The sequence below is a fragment of the Chlorocebus sabaeus genome, chromosome 10, assembly GCF_047675955.1.
Source record: "Chlorocebus sabaeus isolate Y175 chromosome 10, mChlSab1.0.hap1, whole genome shotgun sequence".
Lineage (NCBI taxonomy): Eukaryota > Metazoa > Chordata > Mammalia > Primates > Cercopithecidae > Chlorocebus > Chlorocebus sabaeus.
The window spans coordinates 61586227-61608928 of record NC_132913.1 but is presented as its reverse complement, the minus strand read 5'-3'; the positions used below and the strand labels follow the sequence as shown (position 1 = coordinate 61608928).

Sequence of the window (22702 nt, the reverse complement as noted above, 5' to 3'; positions counted from 1 at the left end):
CAAAGTGCTGGGATTACAGGCTTGAGCCACCGCGCCCGGCCTTAAACTTTTATTATTATATCATTATGGTGGTCTGTGCTCAGTGATCTTTGACATTACTATTGTAATTGTTTTGAGACGCTGCAAGCTACACCTATAGAAGATGGCGAACTTAATGGATAAACGTTTTGTGTGTTCTGAATGCTCCACCCACTGCCTCTTCCCTCATCTCTCTCCCTTTCTTCAGGCCTCCCTGTTCTCTGAGACACAATGATACTGAATTTAGGCAATTAACCCTACAATGGCCTCTAAGTGTTCAAATGAAAGGAAGAATCACACATCTCTCACTTTAATCAAAAGCTAGAAATGATTAAGCTTAATAAGGAAAGCATGTTGAAAGCTGAGATAGGTAGAAAGGTAAGCCTCCTACACCAATTAGCTAACTTGTGAATGCAAAGGGAAAGTTCTTGAAGGAAATCAAAAGTGCTACTCCAATGAACACATAAATGAGAAAAAAGTGAAACAGCCTTGCTGCTGATACGGAGAAAAGTTTAGTTACCTGGATAGAAGATCGAACCATCCACAACATTCCCTTAAGCCAAAGCAAGGCCCCAAACTCTCTTCAACTCTGTGAAGGCTAATAGCGGTGAGGAAGCTGCAGAAGAAAAGTTGGAAGCTAGCAGAGATTGGTTCATAAGGTTTAAGGGAAGAAGCCACAACCCTAACAAAACTGCAAGGTGAAGCAGCAAATGCTGATGTAGAAGCTGCAGCAGGTTCTCCAGAAAATATAGCTAAGATAATTGATGACGGTAGTTACACTAAACAACAGGTTTTCAGTGTAGATAAAACAGCCTTCTGTTGGCAAAAGATGCCATCTACGACTTTCATAGCTAGCAAAGAGAAGTCAGTACCTGGCTTCAAAGCTTGAAAGGACAAGCTGACTCTCTTGTTAGAGGCTAATGTAGCTGATAATTTATGAAGCCAATGTTCATTAATCATTCTGAAAATTTTAGGGCCCTTAAAAATTATGCTAAATCTACTTTGCATGTGCTCTGTAAATGGAAGAACAAAGCCTAGGTGACAGCACATCTGTTTACAGCATGATTTACTGAAGATTTTAAGCCCATTGTTGAGAATTGCTGCTCGGGAAAAAAGATGCCTTTTAAAATCTTACTGCTTATTTACTATGTACCTAGTGACCCAAGACTCTAGGGACAAAGGCTAGCCAAATTCCTTATTACACAGCAATTGTATTTTCATTTTCTTTTTTAGAGTCAGAGTCTCTGTTGCCCAAGCTGAAATGCAATGGCACAGTCATAGCTCACTGCAGCTTCAAACTCCTGAGCTCAAGCAGCCCTCCTGCCTTGGCCTCCCAAAGTGCTGGGATTACTGGTGTGAGCCACCGCGCCCAGCCATTTTCTTTAGTTCAAAAAAATTTTTTTAACTTTATTTTTAGCTACTTTTTGACTCCTGTGTTTATTTATAAGTGTGTTTTTAGATCTCTAAGTATTTGGGGATTTTCCAGCTATCTTTCTGTTACTGATTTCTGGTTGAATTCCATTATGGTCTGAGAGCATACTTTGTATGATTTCTATTCTTTTACCTTTGTTAAGGTGTGTCATATGGCCCAGAATGTGGTCTATTTGGTGAATGTTCTATACAAATGGGAGAAGAATGTATATTCTGCTGTTGTTAGAGGAAGTATTCTATTAATGTTAGTACATCCAGTTGATGGATGGTACTATTCAGTTCTATATCCTGCTGATTTTCTGCTTGCTGGATCTGTCAGTTACTGATAGAGGGGTGTTGACATCTCCAACTATTACAGCGGATTTGTCTGTTTCTAAAAACATTTATATCTGTTTTTGCTTCATATATTTTGATGCTCATTGTTAGGCATGTACACATGGGATTGTTGTATCTTCCTAGATAATTGACCCCTTTATAATTTATGTAATGTCTGTCTTTATCCTTGATGATTTTCCTTGCTCTGAAATCTACTTGTCTGACATTAATATAGTTACTCCAGCCTTATCAATTAGTGTTAGCATGGTATATCTTTTTCTATCCTTTTAATTTATCTGTGTCTTTATTTCTAAAGTGGGTTTCTTGTGGACAACAATAACCTATAGTTGGGTCTTGTTTTTTTATCTACTCAAATAGTCTTTTTTTTTTTTTTAAGAGACAGCATCTCTCTCACTTGCCCAGGCTGGAGTGTAGTGGCAAGGTCATAGCTCACTGTGGTCTCAAACTCCTGGGCTTAAGCTATCCTCCCACCTTAGCCACCCAAGTAACTAGGATGACAAACATGCACAATCATGCCCACCAAATTTTTTGTTTTTGGGGGGTGGGGACAGAATCTTGCTCTCTTGCCCAGCTGGAGTGCAGTAGCATGATCTCGGCTTACTGCAACCTCCACCTCCAAGGTTCAAATGATTCTCCTGCCTCAGCATCCCAAGTAGCTGAGACTACAGGCATGCAACACCATACCCAGCTAATTTTTGTATTTTTAGTAGTGACCAAGTTTCACCATGTTGGCCAAGATGGTCTCAATCTCTTGACCTCATGATCCACCCGCCTTGGCCTCCCAAAGTGCTGGGAATACAGGCATGAACCACCGCACCCAATGCCCAGCTAATTTTTTAAAATATTTTTTGTAGAGACAGACTCTCACTATGTTGAGCAGGCTGGTCTTCAACTCCTGGCCTCCTGTCTTGGCCTCCCAAAGTACTGGGATTACAGGTGTGAGCCACCACACCCAGCCTCTGTCTTTTAATTGGTATGTTAAGACCATTCTTATCAAAAGCAATGATTGAAATAGTTGGATTAATATCTACTCTATTTGTAATTGTTTTCTATTCATTGCTGTAATTTTTTGTTTCATTTTTTATCTCTTAGTTTGTGTTTTCTCTGGTTTTAATTGAGCATTTTATAGAAATCCATTTTATCTCCTCTTTTAGCATATTAATTATACTCAAAAAATTTTTTTAGTGATTGCCCTAGAACCACTTTTGTATGTATATGCCACAGTTGTAAATATAAATTTCCAACTAACGTAAGTTCACTCTTGAATAATACTATCCAACTTCATGGTTAGTACAGGTAACTCATAACAGAGTAACCCAGTCCCTGTTCTACTACTGAATAGCTCCCTCGCATCCCTTATAACATTGCTGCCACACATTTCATTCATATTTAAGCTCTAATACCCTGTATATTGTTGTTTTCATTATTTTGAACAAACATGTCTTTTTAGATCAGTTAAGAATATTAAAAATAAAAGATTGTATTTGACATACTTCATTTCTTTCTCAAACATTCTGCCTTTCTTTATGTAGATCTGAGTTTTTGGTCTATATGATTTTCTTTCTCACTAAGTGACTTCTTTCAATATTTCCTTAAAGACAAGTCTACTGGCAAAATTTCCTCCATTTTTGTTGTCTGAAAAGGTCTTTATTTCTTCTTCACTTTTGAAGGATACTTGCACTACATACTAAATTTCTTCATCTTTGATTTTTTTACAGTATGAATGTGATATGCTTAGGTATGGATTTCTTGGTATTTATCTTGCTTGGTGTTTTCTGAGCTATGGATATGTGGTTTGGCGTATATCATTAGTTTTGGGAAATCCTCAGCCATTGTTATTTCAAATATTTCTTCTGTTCCTTTCTCTTTTCATTCTCCATTATTTCCATTATACACATGTAACACTTTTCATAATTGTCCCACAGTTCTTGAATATTCTTTTTCTTTTCTCTCTCTTCAGTTTGGGAAGTTTCCACTGACATATCTTAAAGCTCACTGATTCTTTCCTCCTGATGAGCCCATCAAAGGCATTGTAAATATGAATTTACAACTAATCTAAGTCTGATAAGTGTTTTTGATTTCTAGCATTTCCTTTGATTCTAAGAGCTTCCATCTCTTTGCTTATATTATCCATCTGTCCTTGCATGTTGTCCAGTTTTTCCATTACAGTCCTTAACATATTAATCTTAGTTATTTTAAATTCCCAGTCTGATACTTCCAGAATCTCTGCCATATCTAAGTCTGGTTCTGATGCTTGCTTTTCTCTTTAGACGGTGGCTTTTGCCTTTTGGCATATGATATGGGTTGGCTGTGTCCCCACCCAGATCTCATCTTAAATCCCCACGTGTTGTGGGAAGGACCCAGTGGGAGGTAATTGAATCATGGGGGCAAGTCTTTCCCATGCTGTTCTCGTGACGGTGAATATGTCTCATGAGATCTGATGGTTTTAAAAAGAGGAATTCCCCTTCACAAGCTTTCTTTCTTTGCCTTCTGCCATCCATATAAGACGTGACTTGCTCCTCCTTGCCTTCCACCATGATTGTGAGGCTTCCCCAGCCACGTGGAACTGTAAGTCCAATTAAATCTCTTTCTTTTGTAAATTGTAATTTTGGGGTATATCTTTATCAGCACGTGAAAACAGACTAATACAGTAAATTGGTACCAGTAGAGTGAGGCGTTGCTGAAAAGATACCCGAAAATGTGCAAGCAGCTTTGGAACTGGGTAACAGCAGAGGTTGGAACAGTTTGGAGGGCTCAGAAGAAGACAGGAAAATGTGGGAAACTTTGGAACTTCCTAGAGACTTGTTGAATAGCTTTGACAGAAATACTGATAGTGATATGAACAGTAAGGTCCAGGCTGAGGTGGTCTTAGATGGAGATGAGGAACTTGGGAACTGGAGCAAAGGTGACTCTTGTGTTTTAGCAAAGAGACTGGCAGCATTTTGCTCCAGCCCTAGAGATTTGTGGAAGTTTGAACTTGAGAGAGACGATTTAGGGTATCTGGCCGAAGAAATTTCTAAGCAGCAAAGCATTCAAGAGGTGACTTGGGTGCTATTAAAAGCATTCAGGTTTTTAAGGGAAGCAGAGCATAAAAGTTCAGAAAATTTGCAGCCTGACAATACGATAAAAAAGAAAATCCCATTTTCTGAGGAGAAATTCAAACCAGCTACAGAAATTTGCATGAGTAACAAGGAACCGAGTGTTAATCCCCAAGACAATGGGGAAAATTTCCACAGGGCATGTCAGAGGTCTTCATGGCAGCCCCTCCCATTACAGGCCCAGAGGCCTAGGAGGAAAAAGTGGTTTTGTGTGCCAGGCCCAGGGTTCCATGCTGTGTGCACCCTAGGGACTCAGTGCCCTGTGTCCCAGCTGCTCCAGCTGTGGCTGAAAGAGGCCAACGTAGAGCTTGGGCATGACTTCAGAAAGTGGAAGCCTCAAGCCTTGGCAGCTTCCATGTGGTGTTGAGCCTATAAGTGCACAGAAGTCAAGAATTGAGATTTTGGAACCTCCACCTAGATTTCAGATATGTGGAAACGCCCAGATGTCCAGGCAGAAGTTTGCTGCAGGGGCAGGACCCTCATGGAGAACCTCTGCTAGGGCAGTGCAGAAGGGAAATGTGGGGTTGGAGCCCCCACACAGAGTCCCTACTGGGGCACTGCTGAGTAGAGCTGTGAGAAGAGGGCCACTGTCCTGCAGACTCCAGAATGGTAGATCCACTGACAGCTTGCACAGTGCGCCTGGAAAAGCTGCAGACGCTCAATGCCAGCCCACGAAAGCCAGGAGGGAGGCTATTCCCTGCAAAGCCACAGGGGTGGAGCTACGCAAGGCCATGGGAACCCACCTCTTGCATTGGCATGACCTGGATGTGAGACATGGAGTCAAAGGAGATCACTCTGAAACTTTAAGATTTGACTGTCCTGCTGGATTTCGGACTTTCATGGAATCTGTAGCCCCTTTGGAAACAAAGGGGCCAATTTCTCTCATTTGGCATGGCTAAATTTACCCAATACCTGTACTCCCACTGAATCTAGGAAGTAACTAATCTGCTTTTGATTTTAAAGGCTCATAGGCAGAAGAGACTGGCTTTGTCTTGGATGAAACTTTGGACTGTGGACTTTTGAGTTGATGCTGAAATGAGTTAGGACTTTGGGGGACTGTTGGGAAGGCATTATTGGTTTTGAAATGTGAGGATGTGAGATTGGGGAGGGGCCAGGGGTGGAATGATATGGTTTGTCTGTGTCGCCACCCAGATCTCATCTTGAATTCCCATGTGTTGTGGGAGGGACCCAGTGGGAGGTAATTGAATCATGGGGGCAAGTCTTTCCCATGCTGTTCTTGTGATAGTGAGTAAGTCTCACGAGATCTGATGGTGTTAAAAAGAGGAATTCCCCTGCACAGGCTCTCTCTCTTTGCCTGCTGCCATCCAGGTAAGATGTGACTTGCTCCTCCTTGCCTTCTGCCGTGATTGTGAGGCTTCCCCAACCACGTGGAACTATAAGACCAATTAAACCTCTTTCTTTTGTAAATTTCCCAGTCTAGAGTATGTCTTTATCAGCAGCATGAAAACGGACTAATACAGCATACCTTGTAATTTTTTGTTGAAAGCTGGACATGGTGTATCAGGTAAAAGGAACTGAGGTAAACAGGCCTGTAAGGTGAAGTTTTATGTTTATCTGGCTAGGCCTTAGACTATATCTACTGTTTGCTGTCATTGTAGATGTCAGAGAATAAAATTTCCTCTAGTGTCCTTGTTTTTGTCTGCCCTTATCTTTAGCTTTCCCAAAAGACTCCTCTTTTAGTATTAAGAGTCTGAGTTTTGCAGTTCTTTCCTTTTTAATCCCCTGATATTATACAGGAATGCTCCTCATGTGGTAGTAAGATGTGGGGGAGAAAGAAGCATTCTCTTATTCTATGATTAAGTCTTAGTCTTTTAGTGAGCTTGTGCCTGTAGGCTGTAACCTTCACGTGTGTTTCTCAGCTTTATTTTCCCATGTAGGCTCGGCTATGGTGACATAGTTTCCCTTGAGAGTAAGCATTTGTTAAGGAAAACAAAATGCTCTGGGCATATTTGGAAATGGTTACTTTTCCCTTCCCACTGGCGAAAGGGAAGCACACGGAGATTGTGCTTTGATGTTCGCAATGAGAACCTGCTGGAGACTCTGGAAGTAAAACTCATGAAAGGGGGCTCTACTATGCTTGGGCCTCTAGGAGATATTATCTGTCAAGCTAGTCCAGCTCAGTCTCCAACAATTAGTCAAATTACTCTAAGTATTCCTACCAATGGCTGGCTCTAGCAGTAATTTCTGATTCCAGCAAACTGTAATAGTCGGTATTACCATCTCTCCAGTTTTCAGGGCAGCAGTTTGCCCTGAGACCTCAATTCTCTGATAAATTTAAGATTTTTAAATTTTCTGTTTTTCAGCTTTTTTCTTGTTATGAGAATAAGAGGACTTTCAAGCTCTCTGTATTGGACTGAACCCCAGAAGTTATAAAAGCAACAAAAAGTGAATAAACATTGACTCCAAATTTGTTAACATTTATTTTGTATTTCACTAATTGAGTTTTGGATTTTTCAGTTATTATCTATCTATGCTTTGCCATAATTTTTTTTTTTTTTTTGAGAAAAGGTCTTGCTTTGACCCCCAGGCCAGAGTGCAGTGGCACAGTCGCAGCTCACTGCAGCCTTGACCTCCTGGGCTCAAGTAGTCCTCCCACTTCAGCCTTCAGAGTAGCTGGGACCACAGGCACATACCACAATGCCTGGATCATTTTCAAATTTTTTTGTAAAAAAATTTACAGGATCTCACTGTGTTACCCAGGCTAGTCTCAAACTCCCAGGTTCAAGTGTTCCTCTGGCCTCGGCCTCCCAAAGTGCTGGGATTAGAGGCATAAGCCACAATGCCCAGCCCTGCCATAATTTTTTTAAATTTAGATAATTTTTTCAAATATTTGGGACTGAGTAGATAGGATAATATGGTGAATTTCATGATTTGAATAAAAGTAAATTTCAAATTCAAAATAATGTCACTGGATACACTATACATATACAAAATTGCTTTTAAAAAAAAGTAAGAATTGCTTGAGTCTGAGTTCCAGACACACCACAAATGGGTAAAATATGATAGGGACTCAATATCTCAAATGTTTCTATCCAATCTTGTTTACACTGTAGTTTTTATTGTGTTCTAACCATGTGAAAATGAACAGTTTAAGGAAGTTTTATTTTACACTTACTGCAAAGATTTGTTTGTGTATCAGTGTTCTTCTCCTTGCCTAATTTTTCCTAATTCTTGATTTAATTTTTCTTGAAGAATGCTGCACTAAGCCATGGTACTGGTAGAAGTTTTCTGCAACAAGGGCTGCACATGCTCCTCCTCCATCTTTTCATAAGACTTTCGTGTTGAAGACATTTTTGTTGCTTGGGAACACATTCGGGAAATTTCCCAAAATAATTGTCTGATCATAATCTTTGCTAGGAAGACAGCTAGGAGCACACCAGAGGAACTTCCTATAGAAAGAAAGATGATAAACTCAGTGGCCCTTCTGGCAACGCCACCTGAATCTGTTATGGAGCAGTTCCCTTATACAACTCCTTGGAGAGGTGAAGTCCTCCCAGGATAGCTACTCATAGCCCTGCATCTAATGGCAGACTTCTTTTTAATCCTCCAACATAATTCTACTGCAGAAAATCATTTGTGTTACCAGAATTTTATTAAAGCTAAACTCCTGAAACAGGCAAATATTGAAACTAATAAATAAAGAACTGACCTCAAAATAAAATAGTGAAGTTGGGCACCATTTCCCTCTTTTATAATATACAGTTGATCGTACTTGATTGTACTTGATTATAGTTGATTATAAGTCTCTCCTTTATAATATGTAGGTGATTTGATGTTTAAAATTTTTTTATGCGAGAGGAAGCTACTTGAAAAGAAATGCTGGCCTATTAACAAGGTATTTCAGTAAAACTTGTCCAGTCATAGTGCTTCAAAGGTCAAAATGATGCTCCTTATTAGTACTTCACATTTTGGCTATTTTATTTTAGGTATTACCAATGGTTAAGTCATTTCAAATTATTTATACACATTATGATAATTTTGTAATTAAATTTGTTGTTAGAATGGCTGTTCCATGAAATTTCGTTGACTTGAACAAATTAATTACAATCTTGTTCTGTCAGTAAATGAACCTGCTTGGTGTTAAAGGCATGTACTAGTGGAGGCTACACTTCCCATAATCTCAAAGGGGTATTATGATTCTCCAATCAGTCATAACTCTCTTTTACATGACTCTTCCTATTACCATCATTTCATCTACTCAAGGTCTGTCAGCTTCAAGTAAAGAAATTAGTTTGTGATTACCTGAGAAAAGGAGAATGAATGAAATTTAGTCCACATATTAAATATTAATTCTGCTACCCAAATCATTCTTAATGAATGTAACACAAACCTCCGTATTCCACTAACTGGTTTAGTGAGTAAGCGAATGGAAAGGCTTTGCTGACTATTCTAAACATTACCATTTATAATCTCTTCTGAATGTATAATAAAAATTTGCAATTTAAGTTCTTTCCTATGAAAAATTTTCCCCAAAATAATATAAACTTGAAGCAAAAAACAAGCTCTCTCAAGCGCTAAGGAGATAAAATAATAAAATCTCAATATTACACACTAATTTTTTTAATTAGTTAATTTTATTTAAGTTCTAGGGTACATGTGCACAACATGCAGGTTTGTTACATATGTATATATGTGCCATGTTGATTTGCTGCACCCATCAACTCGTCATTTACATTAGGTATTTCTCCTAATGCTATCCCTCCCCTATTCTACCACCCCACGACAGGCCCCAGTGTGTGATGTTCCCCACCCGGTGTCCAAGTGTTCTCATTGTTCAATTCCCACCTATGACTGAGAACATGCGGTGTTTGGTTTTCTGTCCTTGCAATAGTTTCTCAGAATGATGGTTTCCAGCTACATCCATGTCGCTACAAAGGACATGAACTCATCCTTTTTTATTACTGTATAGTATTCCATGGTGTAGATATGCCACGTTTTCTTAATCCAGTCTATCATTGATGGACGTTTGGGTTGGTTCCAAGTCTTTGCTATTGTGAACAGTGCTGCAATAAACATATGTGTGCATGTGTCTTTATAGTAGCATGATTTATAATCCTTTGGGTATATACCCAGTAATGGAATTGCTGGGTCAAATGGTATTTCTAGTTCTGGATCCTTGAGGAATTGCCACACTGTCTTCCACAATGGTTGAACTAGCTTACACTCTCACCAACAATGTAAAAGCATTCCTGTTTCTCCACATCCTGTCCAGCACCTGTTGTTTCCTGACTTTTTAATCATCGCCATTCTGACTGGTATTACACACTAATTTTTTAAACCATTTTCTGTGTTATATACTTGAGATATGTAAGTTTGAATTCCCTTTGCAGAGGTCTTCTCATAATGTATAGATATAATGAGTGGATACAGTACCATAGTTACTCAGTAATCAGTGTTTATGGATTTAAAATCTCATGTGTTTTTTTTTTTAAGTAAAATGCACTGGTCTTAAATGTAGAGTTGGAATTTGATAAATGTATACTCCCAGGTAACCAACAGTCCCTGACAAGATACAGAGCATTGCCATCACCCTAGAAAATGCCCTTCTGTCCTTTTCCAGGCGGCCTTCTCCTCCCACAACCAATTTTTCAATTCCTAATCCAGTGTATTAATTTTATCTGTTCTTGAGCTTCATATAAGTGAAATCATATAGTAGGTACTCTTTTGTATCTCATTTATTTGATTCAACAAGTTTTTGAGGCTCATGGATGCTTAACTTTTCAAGAGCATTAATATTCCCATAACTCATTTAAAACATAATGCTAACTTCTGGGCTGGGCACGGTGGCCCATGCCTATAATCCCAGCACTTTGAGAGGCTGAGGTCAGGAGTTCGAGACCAGCCTGGCCAATATGGTGAACCTTGTCTCTACTAAAAATACAAAAATTAGCCGAGCATGGTGGTGTGCGCCTGTTATCCCAGCTCCTTGGGAGACTGAGGCGAGAGGATCGCTTGAACCTGAGAGGGAGAGGTTGCAGTGAGCCGAGATTGTGCCACTGCACTCCAGCCAAGGGAAGAGACTGAGACTCTGTCTCAAAAAATAATAGTAATAATAATGCTGACTTCTAAATACTTCAGGTTCATCACAGCACAAATGATTTTTTGTAGTCTAGGGCTGTGAATTAACTATTATTGCCAGATGTATCATCATTAAAATATTTGCATATAAATTAATTTGAAAATATAAGTAGGCTGGGCGCGGTGGCTCACGCCTGTAATCCCAGCACTTTGGGAGGCTGAGGCAGACGGATCACGAGGTCAGGAGATCGAGACCATCCTGGCTAACACCGTGAAACCCGGTCTCTACTAAAAATACAAAAAAATTAGCCGGGCGTGGTGGTGGGCGCCTGTAGTCCTAGCTACTCAGGAGGCTGAGGCAGGAGAATGGTGTGAACCCGGGAGGCAGAGCTTGCAGTGAGCCGAGATTGCGCCACTGCACTCCAGCCTGGGCGACAGAGTGAGACTCCGTCTTGGAAAAAAAAAAGAAAGAAAATATAAGTAATTACGTATAAGTCATACATCTTTATATTCATTCTAGGCCAGGCACGGTGGCTCATGCCTGTAATCCTAGCACTTTGGGAGGCCAAGGCAGGTGGATCATTTGAGGTCAGGAGTTCGAGACCAGCCTGAGCAACATGATGAAACTCCCATCTCTACTAAAATACAAAACTTAGCCGGGTTTGGGGGCTGGCACCTGTAATCACAGCTACTTGGGAGGCTGAGGCAGGAGAATTGCTTGAACCCAGGAGGTGGAAGTTGCAGTGAGCTGAGATGGCATCATTGCACTCCAGCCTGGGTGACAGAGCAACACTCCCTCTCAAAATAAAAATAATAAAAATAAAAATAAAATATATTCATTCTGTAAGGCAAAGTTTCTAATAAACTGATTTTTTTACTAGCATACAATAAAGACAGTTTCATATTTCTTTGCCTTTGTATACTTTGCAGACACACAGACTAAAATGAAATGTTTAATTTTTCCTTTACATTGTGTGTTTCAATAGACATCAGTTAGCTGTCTTCAGTATGAACTTGGGATAAGGGCAATAAGAAACCCTATTGTCTCCACCCTCCACTAAGATGAACTGGCAGTGTGTCAGGAAAATTCCCAGTATGGAGCAGTTTTATTACAATTCAGTACAATTGGTTCTTGCATAACCTTTAGAAAATCATACATAAAACATTCTCATCTATATAAATAAAAATCACCCACACACTTTATTAATAGCTTTGTTCACTTTTTCCCTGGGTGTTATGCTGCATGTTCCTACTGAGCCCCTTTTTTTAGTCTTTTTAAAAGGTAACTTTCTCTAAGCTTTCTTAAAAGAAAGGTTATGGTAATATTAGGAATATTTAAGTGTAAGATAATTCTTGATAAGTCCTATTACACACAGATCTCCCTGTTGATCAATACTCTAGTGTCTAACTGTCCTTTTTACATTTAGTGACAGGGACTGGCTTATTCACTAGATATAGCCAATTTTAGGAAAGAAAAAGGGACAGAAGATTGTACTTTCATGGAAATAATCATATTTAATTTGTGGTAATGTTTGAGGTTTATTTTAAAACCTTTTATAGTTATACTACTGTTAGTTTGGCTGCAATAAATACATGGGAAAGTGATTACAAGAACATATAAGCAGTCTTGGCCTCCTTTTTCTTTAGCCAGAAACATGTTTTCATTAGCCAGAAGTGTATTTTCAGGTGTCATTTTCCTAAATCCAAACTTTATAAAACTTGCCATATACTCCCCCAAAGTATGTGGTATAAAATATCAAAATAATTTAATAATAAGCCTCTAGACTTAGCTACCAATTTATAGGAAATATAAGAGCTAGAGAAACATATTAAATGGCATCACTGTCCAGAATGTGGGAAATCTACAGGACAGATTACCCAATTTCTTTAACAAATGAATAACAGTAGGGAGGGGAAGTTAGATACATGTTTTAGATTAAGAGATCTGTAAATCAAATGCAATATGTGGACCTTGTTTGTATCCTAATCTGAACAAACCAACTGTAAAAAGATACTTTTGAGACAGTTTGAGAAATCTGAATGTTGACTATTTGATGACATTTTAAAATTATCAATGTTGAGAAGCATAATAAAGGTATTGAGGTTGAGATTTTATTTACAATATTCTATGAAAAAGATAAATTTGAAAGTAATAGATAAGACAAGAATGGCAAAATATTGTTAATTGTTGAAGCTATGCGATGTAGGTTTGCAGTTTCCCATAATATAAAGCTGAAACACGATGAGAAGGGAAAAAAATAGATCACCACTGTAATAGAAAGCAAAACTATATTGACTTTAAGGTAGCCATTTAGTTTCAGCCAACAGTGGCATTCTATAAATTAAGTACATAATGTGTTAAATTTGGGAGAAGGAGAGAGAGGCTGGTCGGTTGGTCTGTCCTTTCTTTCTTTCCTTCGCCTTCCCTTTCCTTCCCTTTCTTTCTCTTTCTTACCGTCTGTCTGTCTTTTTTTCTGTCTGTCTTTTGACAGGATCTCACTCTGTTGCTCAGGCTGCAGTGTAGTGGTGAGATCACAGCTCCTGTGTTCAAGTGATCCTCCTACCTCAGCCTGTCTAGTAGCTGGGAGTCTAGGCATGTGCGCCACCACGGCCAGCTAATTTTTGTAGAGACAGAGTCTCACCATGTTGCCCAAACTGCTCTTGAACTCCTGGACTCAGGCGATCCACCCGCCTCTGCCTCCAAAAGTGCTGGGACTACAGGCCGTGAGCCACTGCGCCTGGCCAGGAAAGGCATTTCTAATCAGCCTTACCCTAACCTACAACTCACTGCCCCCTTTTCTCATGCTTAATTGTAGGTGATAATGCATTGTTTGAAAAGAATGATGGGCCAGGCCAGGTGGCTCATGCCTGTAATCCCAGCACTTTGGGAGGCTGAGGCAGGCAGATCACGAGGTCAGGAGATGGAGACCATCCTGGCTAACACAGTGAAACAAAAATTAGCCAGGCGTGGTGCGGGCGCCTGTAGTCCCAGCTACTCGGGAGGCTGAGGTAGGAGAATGGCGTGAACCCAGGAGGCGGAGCTTGCCAGTGAGCTGAGATCATACCACTGCACTCCAGCCTGAGCAACAGAGAGAGACAAAGTCTCAAAAAAAAGAATGACGAACTTCGAATGGAGCAGATGGACCTAGTGTTTGCAGTGAAACACAAGTGTCTTTGCCTTCAGCTTTAGTCTCCCTCGTATGCCATTTGTGGCGTTCCCCTGGGACTGCCATACTATAACTGTGGAGTCAGTTGTATACATTTCCTCATAGCCAGAACTTTTGAGTTTATATATTATTCTTTGATAAAATACCTATTTTGCAACAGGACATTCTTTTTTTTCCTTTCATTGTTTCTGTTGTGTAAAAATGAATACTCTTGGACGGGCATGGTGGCTCACGCCCGTAATCCCAGAACTTTGGGAGGCAGAGGCGGGTGGATCACGAGGTCAGGAGATAGAGACCATCCTGGCTAACACGGTGAAACCCCGTCTGTACTAAAAATACAAAAAATCAGCCGGGCCTGGTGGCGGGCGCCTGTAGTCCCAGCTACTCAGGAGGCTGAGGCAGGAGAATGGCGGGAACCTGGGAGGTGGAGCTTGCAGTGAGCCGAGATCGCGCCACTGCACTGCAGTCTGGGAGACACAGTGAGACTCTGTCTCAAAAAAAAAAAAAAAAAAAAAAGAATACTCTTAGTGAATAGATTAAGCGCTTTACACACATAATTTTGTATGGCATAATTTACTTTCTAGGAATTTTTTCTTTCCTGAGACTCTGATTTCATGGTATTTTTCTAGTAGAGCCTGTGGTCTAATCAGAACATGGAACTGTACACAATTGGTATTTTGACACTTATCCATATCACAGCAAAGAGAAGTTTGTAAAATAAATGAATGTTGGAAGCAGTTTCTTCAGCGGACCTGCTTTTCTAGGTTGGGACGTTGGTTTGCATGCTGCAAAGGCTTGGCTGAGATGATCTAGAAAGGGGCCCTCACAAATCTGCATTTTAGAACAAATGTCCTCTTTCTGAATTCTCTAGTATTATTCTACCATAGCAAATTTAAGAATAAGCCAAACAATTTCTAAGATCCAACTCCAGCTATAATTGAAATTATTAAGGCACCATACATAAAAGTATTTTGCATTTGAACATATTTGTGTAATTGTTTTATCAACATATCTGTAATCTATTGTATCAACTAAATTTTGAGTTCTCAAATGATCTGGAGTCATTTCTGTCAGTGTAACTCTACATAGCCTCTGTCATAATTGAAAGTGTAAAGATACTTGCTAAATATATCTTAATTAAACCTGACTTGTTTCATCTCCTAAACCTAGAACTTTAAGCCCAGAACTTTGGTTGATAGGAGAAAGTTTAAGTACAAAAAAAAAAAAATGTGAATAAGACTGGATTATGAAAAGTATTACTGCTGAGAGCATTTTTTTGAATTATGAAAAGTACCATGAGATAGTCATGGAAGTTGGATAGTGGCCAGGCACAGTGACTCACACCTGTAATCCCAGCATTTTGGGAGACCGAGGCAGGTGGATTGTTTGAGCTGAGGAGTTCAAGACCAGCCTAGGCAACATGGCAAAACCCCATCTCTACCAAAAAAAAAAAAAAAAAAATATATATATATATATATATATGTTATATATTAAAAGACATAATTTCTTTATATAAGAAAGTTGGATAGCTACTGGTAAAAATAATAGTCTTTATTAAGTACTGTTTGTCAAGCACTTTACTAAGCACTGTATTTGCAGTCATACATTGTGAAAGTGTGCTAAATTTATATACTACACAGAGTTTTTAGTTGGGGTTTTTGAAAAATGTAAATGCTAGAAGAGTAATGTTTAATAATCTGTATAATCTCTGTAACAACTGGGGAAATACATCATTTTCTTGAAGTAGTTGGAAGTACTTTTAAAGAAGGCACACTTTCTATAACATCTTATTAAAATTACCCATCTTGTGATGAAAACTGATGAAACTAGTATAACCTCTCATGATGGCCAAGCTTTGTTACCCTTTACTGGAGTGGTTTTTATTCTAATTCTTAACAAGTTTGGTGTCTGAATTCATTTGATATCTAATAAAATTGTTGACACGGAAATGTAGTTTTGACACTTCAGAAGAGACATTTTCTACTTTATAATATTAAGTTCCTACATGAGAAATTTGAGAAGCCACCAAAGTAAACATTTTGTTATTCATTTAAAGCTCTTAATTGAGCTGGGCACGGTGGCTCACACCTGTAATCCCAGCACTTTAGGAGGCTGAGGCGGGCAGATCACGAGGTCAGGAGTGTGAGACCAACCTGACCAACATGGTGAAACCCCGTCTCTACTACAAATACAAAACTTAGCCGGGTGTGGTGGCAGGCACCTGTAATCCCAGCTATTCTGGAGGCTGAGGCAGGAGAATTGCTTGAACCCAGGTGGCAGAGGTTGCAGTGAGCCGAGATCACACCACTACACTCCAGTCTGGGCGACAGAGCAAGACTCCATCTCAAAAAAAAAAAAGCTCTTAATTGTTTGAGCACTTTTATGCCGTTTAGAGGCAACCAATATTAATATTTAAAATTCAATTTTATTTAAGATTGTATTATCAACATTAGCAATCAGACTGAATAAAGGGCCAGTAAAGTAATACATAGGAATTAAAAATTTTGTATAGAAGAAAAATTAAATTAAAAACCCTCTTGGTTTGAAATGAAATATTAATGTAAGACAGGCGTTTTTGTTTGTTCTTAACTAAATAAGCCTTTTTTTCCTAAAACTATGACATCATTAATAACTTCCCCCATACTCCAATAATAGACAGTTTTTTTCCCATCATCTCCCTTGTACCTAGAGCAAACTGTCAGTTGTTTTTGACAATATGAATGGAATGGTAAAGCCTGGAAAGTCCAGTAAAATATATTATAACTGAGTTTTTCTCATCAAATTTTTGACCACATCTGCTATTGACAGGTAAACAAATTTTAACTGATTGCCTTTTGCTTTCCATGATAACATGCAGGTGAGCGCGCAAATAAGTGGTAAAAGACCAATGATGCAGTTCAAAGAAATAGACAAAGTAACCAACAAACTAAAGAACTCATTTCTGAATATTTTTCTATCCCCCTACCCTCCCTTATGAACTCCTTGTTGGCAGTAACTGTCTTATTCTTCCGTAAATGACAGACACATCAGCTGGGGTAGTTCATTTAAGCCAGTGTAGGTGATTTAGGGTGGCAACTTTAAATAGCTGCCATGAAATGTTGTCATTAGTTTGCTAGCGGCAGGGAAAACAAAATGAAACAGGAATATACAAAAGGAGGTAAAGAGTCTCTCTTACCTTACATAAACCTTATGTTTGAGGGTAGGGGGCAAACCTTTAAAAAAGTATATTAATTTATTTATTTAGAGACAGGATTTTGCCATGTTGGCCAAGTTGGTCTTGAACTCCCGGGCTCAAGTGATCCTTCCACCTCGGCCTCCCAAAATGCTGGGATAACATGCATAAGCCACCACTCCCAGCTGAAAATTTTTAAAATTTATTGTTAGTTTATATTTGGGGACCAAAAATCTCACTTTTCAGTCTGAGATTTTGCAAAAATGGAAGTGTAGTGTCTTATAAAAACATATAAAACATACATACTAATAGCCAGCCTAAAACTGCCTGTTACCAGCCTAATCTAGTAATTAAAAATTTCAAAATCTGGGAATAAAAGCAAGATTAATTAAAGTACTTGGTTACCCATAGGGGGTGTGTGTGTGTGTGTGTGTGTGTGTGTGTGTGTGCGCGCGCGCGCATGTGTGATTAGCAACCACATGGCAATGTATTCAGTATTGTTATTTGACAAATAAGGATGAGGAATTTTGATTTGGAAATGAGGGTAATAAATTTCTCATGTACCTTTAAAAATATATCTTTTAAATGAACTCTTACTGAGAGAATAACTACTAAAAATTTAATTGTAGTTTTTTATTATAATATTTTGCTTTGATTTTATATTAAAAACTGCCAACCAGATAACATCTAAATGTATCTTTTTCAATATGACAAAGTTACATAAGAAGACTCCCCTTGCACGTAAAGAAAAATGCAATTATTTTCTATTCTGAATCTCCAGACTGCTGTTTTAGAAAATCATATCTGATTATTTGCTCAGCAGAAGATTATTGAGTTGATTTAGCTGTGATTTTACTTAACAAAGCTTCAACTGCATTCCTACTGTGGAGTCCGAAAAAGGTAGAGAGATATAAATGATACATTCAAACTGTGATTTTTGTGAACAGGGCCATCGATGCACCCCTCGGAGCTAATAGCGGAGATGAGAAACAGTGGGTTTGCACTGAAACGAAATGTACTGGGGAGAAACTTGACCGCAAATGATCCATCACAGGTAATGATCTTTTTATCAGTAAGCTGAAAATGTCTATAAATCTAAATGTGATTGCTTGTGAATTGCTACTTAATGTTTTCCAATATGCATATATCCATAGGAAAGTAAGATAGAGCAAAGCAAATACCCAAAATGTATTTTGATTTTGCTTTATTATTTTAACCTAAATGAGAAATTGTTTACAAACCTGTATTTTAATAAATGAAACTGCTCCTCTGAGTTTATGTGGATAAAATATCTAACTGAACTGGTGATGAGGCTGTTGGTTTTTCCTTCCTGCTAAATTATCCCTGATATGACATTCAGTAGAACCAATGGTTAGAAGTAGGTAAAAACCCCTAAAAATTGTAGAAAATATTTTAAACTTATTTATTTTATTAAACTATACATAGGTCCAGAAAATGATTGAGTTTGAAGGACTATATTATTATATATTTGATAATGTACTGTTGAAATTATAAAGGCTAAAATTGTGGATATTTTGACCTGCCTTTAAAACTCAAAATCTTATTTTTTATATTTCATTAAATTAAAACTAAAGTATTTAAACTGGCAAGTGTTAACATTCAAGAGATAGAGAATGGAAGTCATGCTCTAAACATTTTATCTGTGTTTGTCTATCATCCTTTTCCTGGAAGAGTTTCTTAATGCTGGCAAAGCAGTCATGTTAACCTCTTAGTGCTATATGATCCACTTCGGCAGAGAGACTACAAAAAAAATTTTTAATTCCCTCCCATTTCCCAATCCAAAATACCATACTCATCTACAGTGTGTCCCTGATACAAAACTTACTTATAAATGTTTTCTTTTTTATCTTATAACTACATTGTCTTGAAATCTAGCAATTTAATGATGTCTTTGTTGACTCAGGAGTATGTTGCAAGTGAGGGTGAAGAAGATCCAGAAGTTGAATTTTTAAAGTCACTAACAACCAAACAAAAACAGAAACTTCTCAGGTAATTTAAAAGTGTATATTTAATATATTTATTTTTTCCTTAGTATTCATCTCAGTATCGTATACAACTCTGATCCTAAGAGCTCATGAAGGTACTTAAACCATGTATCACATTTATTGATTATTCTTCACCCATAGCTAATACAATTTTGTCTGTCTTTTCAGTAACATGGAAATTGTATACTCAGATGTAAGATTATATGCTCAGATTATACCACAAAACTATTGCACTTTTCAGAACGTTTTAGAATTATACTTATTTGTAACTTTTACTTTTCAGAATAGATTTGTATGTATCTTCGCACGCAATTTGTTCTTAGGAAACATTTTTGGCCTTTTTTTTTTTTAATGTTTTGTAAAATCTTATGAGAATGCAGAAAGAATGCTTAAATTTAAGGTAAACGTGAATTTTGTTAAACAGACTACCTCCGAATTAAAGAATCCAAGAAATGTCTGCTGAGTCCAATAGAGGGAGCTCATGATGCTTTCAGTGTGTAGAGTTTTGAGAATGGCTAGACAGAACCTAGAGACTTATTTTCAGAGTAACTCAAACATACCATATAAATAAGTTACTCCTCCGAGAATGTGAAGTACTCTTTAGAAATTCAGAACGTTTTAATAGGATTGTCCTAATTATTTATAAAACTAAACAATTGCCGGGCGCGGTGGCTCAAGCCTGTAATCCCAGCACTTTGGGAAGCTGAGACAAGCGGATCACGAGGTCAGGAGATCGGGACCATCCTGCCTAACACGGTGAAACCCCGTCTCTACTAAAAAATACAAAAAACTAGCCGAGCGAGGTGGCGGGCACCTGTAGTCCCAGCTACTCGGGAGGCTGAGGCAGGAGAATGGCATAAACCCGGGAGGCGGAGCTTGCAGTGAGCTGAGATCCGGCCACTGCACTCCAGCCTGGGCGACAGAGGGAGACTCTGTCTTAAAAAAAAAAAAAAAAATGAACTAAACAATTGTTGAAAACAAGTATTAACTATATTATTTTATAAAAGTAATCTTTCAAAAGTTTAATATGTACTCTTAGAATTTCTGGAGAATATTCTCAAATTTTGATAGTGTAATGTTGATTAATATTTACATACTATTAAATAGTACATAAAATTAATTTTTCATCTGATTATAGCTGTGTATTTGCTTTTATAGTAGTTCCGACTGATGTTACACACCTTTCACAGACTTTCTTTAGGATGACCATTTAGAGTGCTATATAATTTCTTATCAGTAAGAATTTAACACAAAAGTAGTCATTACTATTGAAGTATAGTCAGAAAATTGGCTTGATGCATTTTTTTTAATTTAATGTATACATGCTTTGAATAATTTTAAAGGAAGAAAATGAGTTGTCATTTAGTAAACAATGCGTTCATATATGGATACGAGTTTTTTGTTTTGTTTTGTTTTTAAGACAGAGTCTCACTCTGTTGCCCATGCTAGAGTGCAGTGGCATGATTTTGACTCACTGCAACCTCTGCCTCCCAGGTTCAAGCGATTCTCCTGCCTCAGCCTCCTGAGTAGCTGGGATTACAGGCATGTGCCACCATGCCCAGATAATTTTTGTATTTTTACTAGAGATGGGGTTTCACCATGTTAGTCTGGTCTCGAACTCCTGACCTTGTGATCCGCTCGCCTTGGCCTCCCAAAGTGCTGGGATTACAGGCATGAGCCACCGCGCCCTGCCATGGATACGATTTTTAATAACTTCTAAGAAAATGTATTGTTTGTTCGTAACTTACAGTTGATGAAATAGCTGTTTTTCACACAGTCTGTTACTGTTTGTTTCCCAATTACAGGAAATTAGATCGACTGGAGAAGAGAAAAAAGAAAAAAGATAGAAAAAAGAAAAAGTTTCAGAAGAGCAGAAGTAAGCACAAAAAACATAAGTCCTCTTCTTCCTCCTCTTCCTCCTCCTCCTCCTCTTCCTCTACTGAGACTTCAGAAAGCAGTAGTGAGAGTGAGAGTGACAATAAAGAAAAAAAAATAGAAAGGAAGAAAAGAAAGAAAAGCAAGTGTTCAGGGCATAACAACAGTGATTCTGAAGAGAAGGACAAGTCTAAGAAGAGAAAACTTCATGAAGAACTTTCTAGCAGTCACCATAACCGGGAAAAAGCCAAGGAAAAGCCCAGGTTCTTAAAACGCGAGAGTTCTAGGGAGAACAGCAAATGGAGCCATTCCGATTCTGACAAAAAGTCCAGAAGCCGTAATCATAGCCCAGAGAAGAGAGGCTCTGAAAGAAAGGAGGGGAGCAGCAGAAGCCATGGCAGGGAGGAAAGGAGCAGGAGAAGCCGGAGCAGAAGTCCTGATAGTTACAAGCAAAGGGAGATAAGAAAACGGCCACAGCGAAGTCCCAGTGCAGAGCAAAGCAGAAGAAATGACACCAGAAGCCATGGCACAGATGTGTACAGAGGAGAAAAAATGTACAGGAGATATGCATACTAAAGTGACACAGAATGAGGCAGAAGTAGAGAAGAAAGACTGTATGTGACAATTACCTGGGAATAAAATTATCTCCACTTTTTTATTGAATACTTATAGCAAGGGCTAAATTATGTACTATTGTCTTTCTAATAAAAAAGCTCAATTTTAATTTTTCATCTCTAAACTGTCAAGTACAAAACTACATGAGTACTATAAGAATGAATTTTGCAAATATTTGTAAGTAAGCTATTTTGGGGCTGTAGAAATATTTTCTGTTGGTAACTGTTTCTTGTGCCCCATACCAGATAAAAACTGCATACAACTCTGTGACATTTTCTTTGTTCTGAAACATTGTTAAAAGAATGACAGTACATTGAATGGGTATAATTTAATTTTTCAATTCAAATTTGTTATTCAAGGATTTGAATTTGCTTGAAGTGAATTGTAATCATTATCCAAATTCACTAGTATAAATTAAACAATGGATTAATAAATCTTTTAAGACTTTTAAGCCCCCTTAACCTTTTGTTCTATAGAATAAGCTGTTTACATTTGGATAATATTAGTTTTTTGTGCAGGTATACAAGTTACCTCAAACTTAAAACAGTCCAGCTGGGCCAGGCACGGTGGCTTACGCCTGTAATCCCAGCACTTTGGGAGGCCCAGGCGGGCAGATCACCTGAGGTCAGGAGTTCGAGACCAGCCTGGCCAACATGGTGAAACTGCGTGTCTACTAAAAATACCAAAAATTAGCCGGGCATGGTGGCACTCGCTGTAGTCCCAGCTATTCGGGAGTTTGAGGCAGGATATTCGCTTGTACCCGGGAGGTGGATGTTGCAGTGAGCCGAGATTATGCCACTGCACTCCAGCATGGGCGACAGAGTGAGACTCCAACTCAAGAAAAAAAAAAATTAGCCAGGCATGGCGGCATGCACCTGTAATCCCAGCTACTCAGGAGGCTCAGGTGGGAGAACCGCTTGAACCCGGGAGGAGGAGGTTGCAGTG

At 38.5% G+C, this 22702-nt stretch overlaps 1 protein-coding gene across 2 annotated transcripts in view; it reads left to right on the top strand.

The window, feature by feature from the left end:
• CIRSR (corepressor of RBPJ and splicing regulator) overlaps positions 1 to 22208 on the top strand; it is a 501165-nt gene extending 478957 nt beyond the window's left edge. For both annotated transcript variants that reach the window (XM_073019832.1, XM_007965400.3), the window contains exons 5-7: positions 18209 to 18315; positions 19186 to 19271; positions 21073 to 22208. In XM_073019832.1, coding sequence (XP_072875933.1) covers positions 18209 to 18315; positions 19186 to 19271; positions 21073 to 21718 — 839 coding nt within the window. In that variant the 3' untranslated portion in view covers positions 21719 to 22208. The remainder of the gene's footprint in view (positions 1 to 18208; positions 18316 to 19185; positions 19272 to 21072) is intronic.
• The last annotated feature ends 494 nt before the right edge of the window (positions 22209 to 22702 follow it).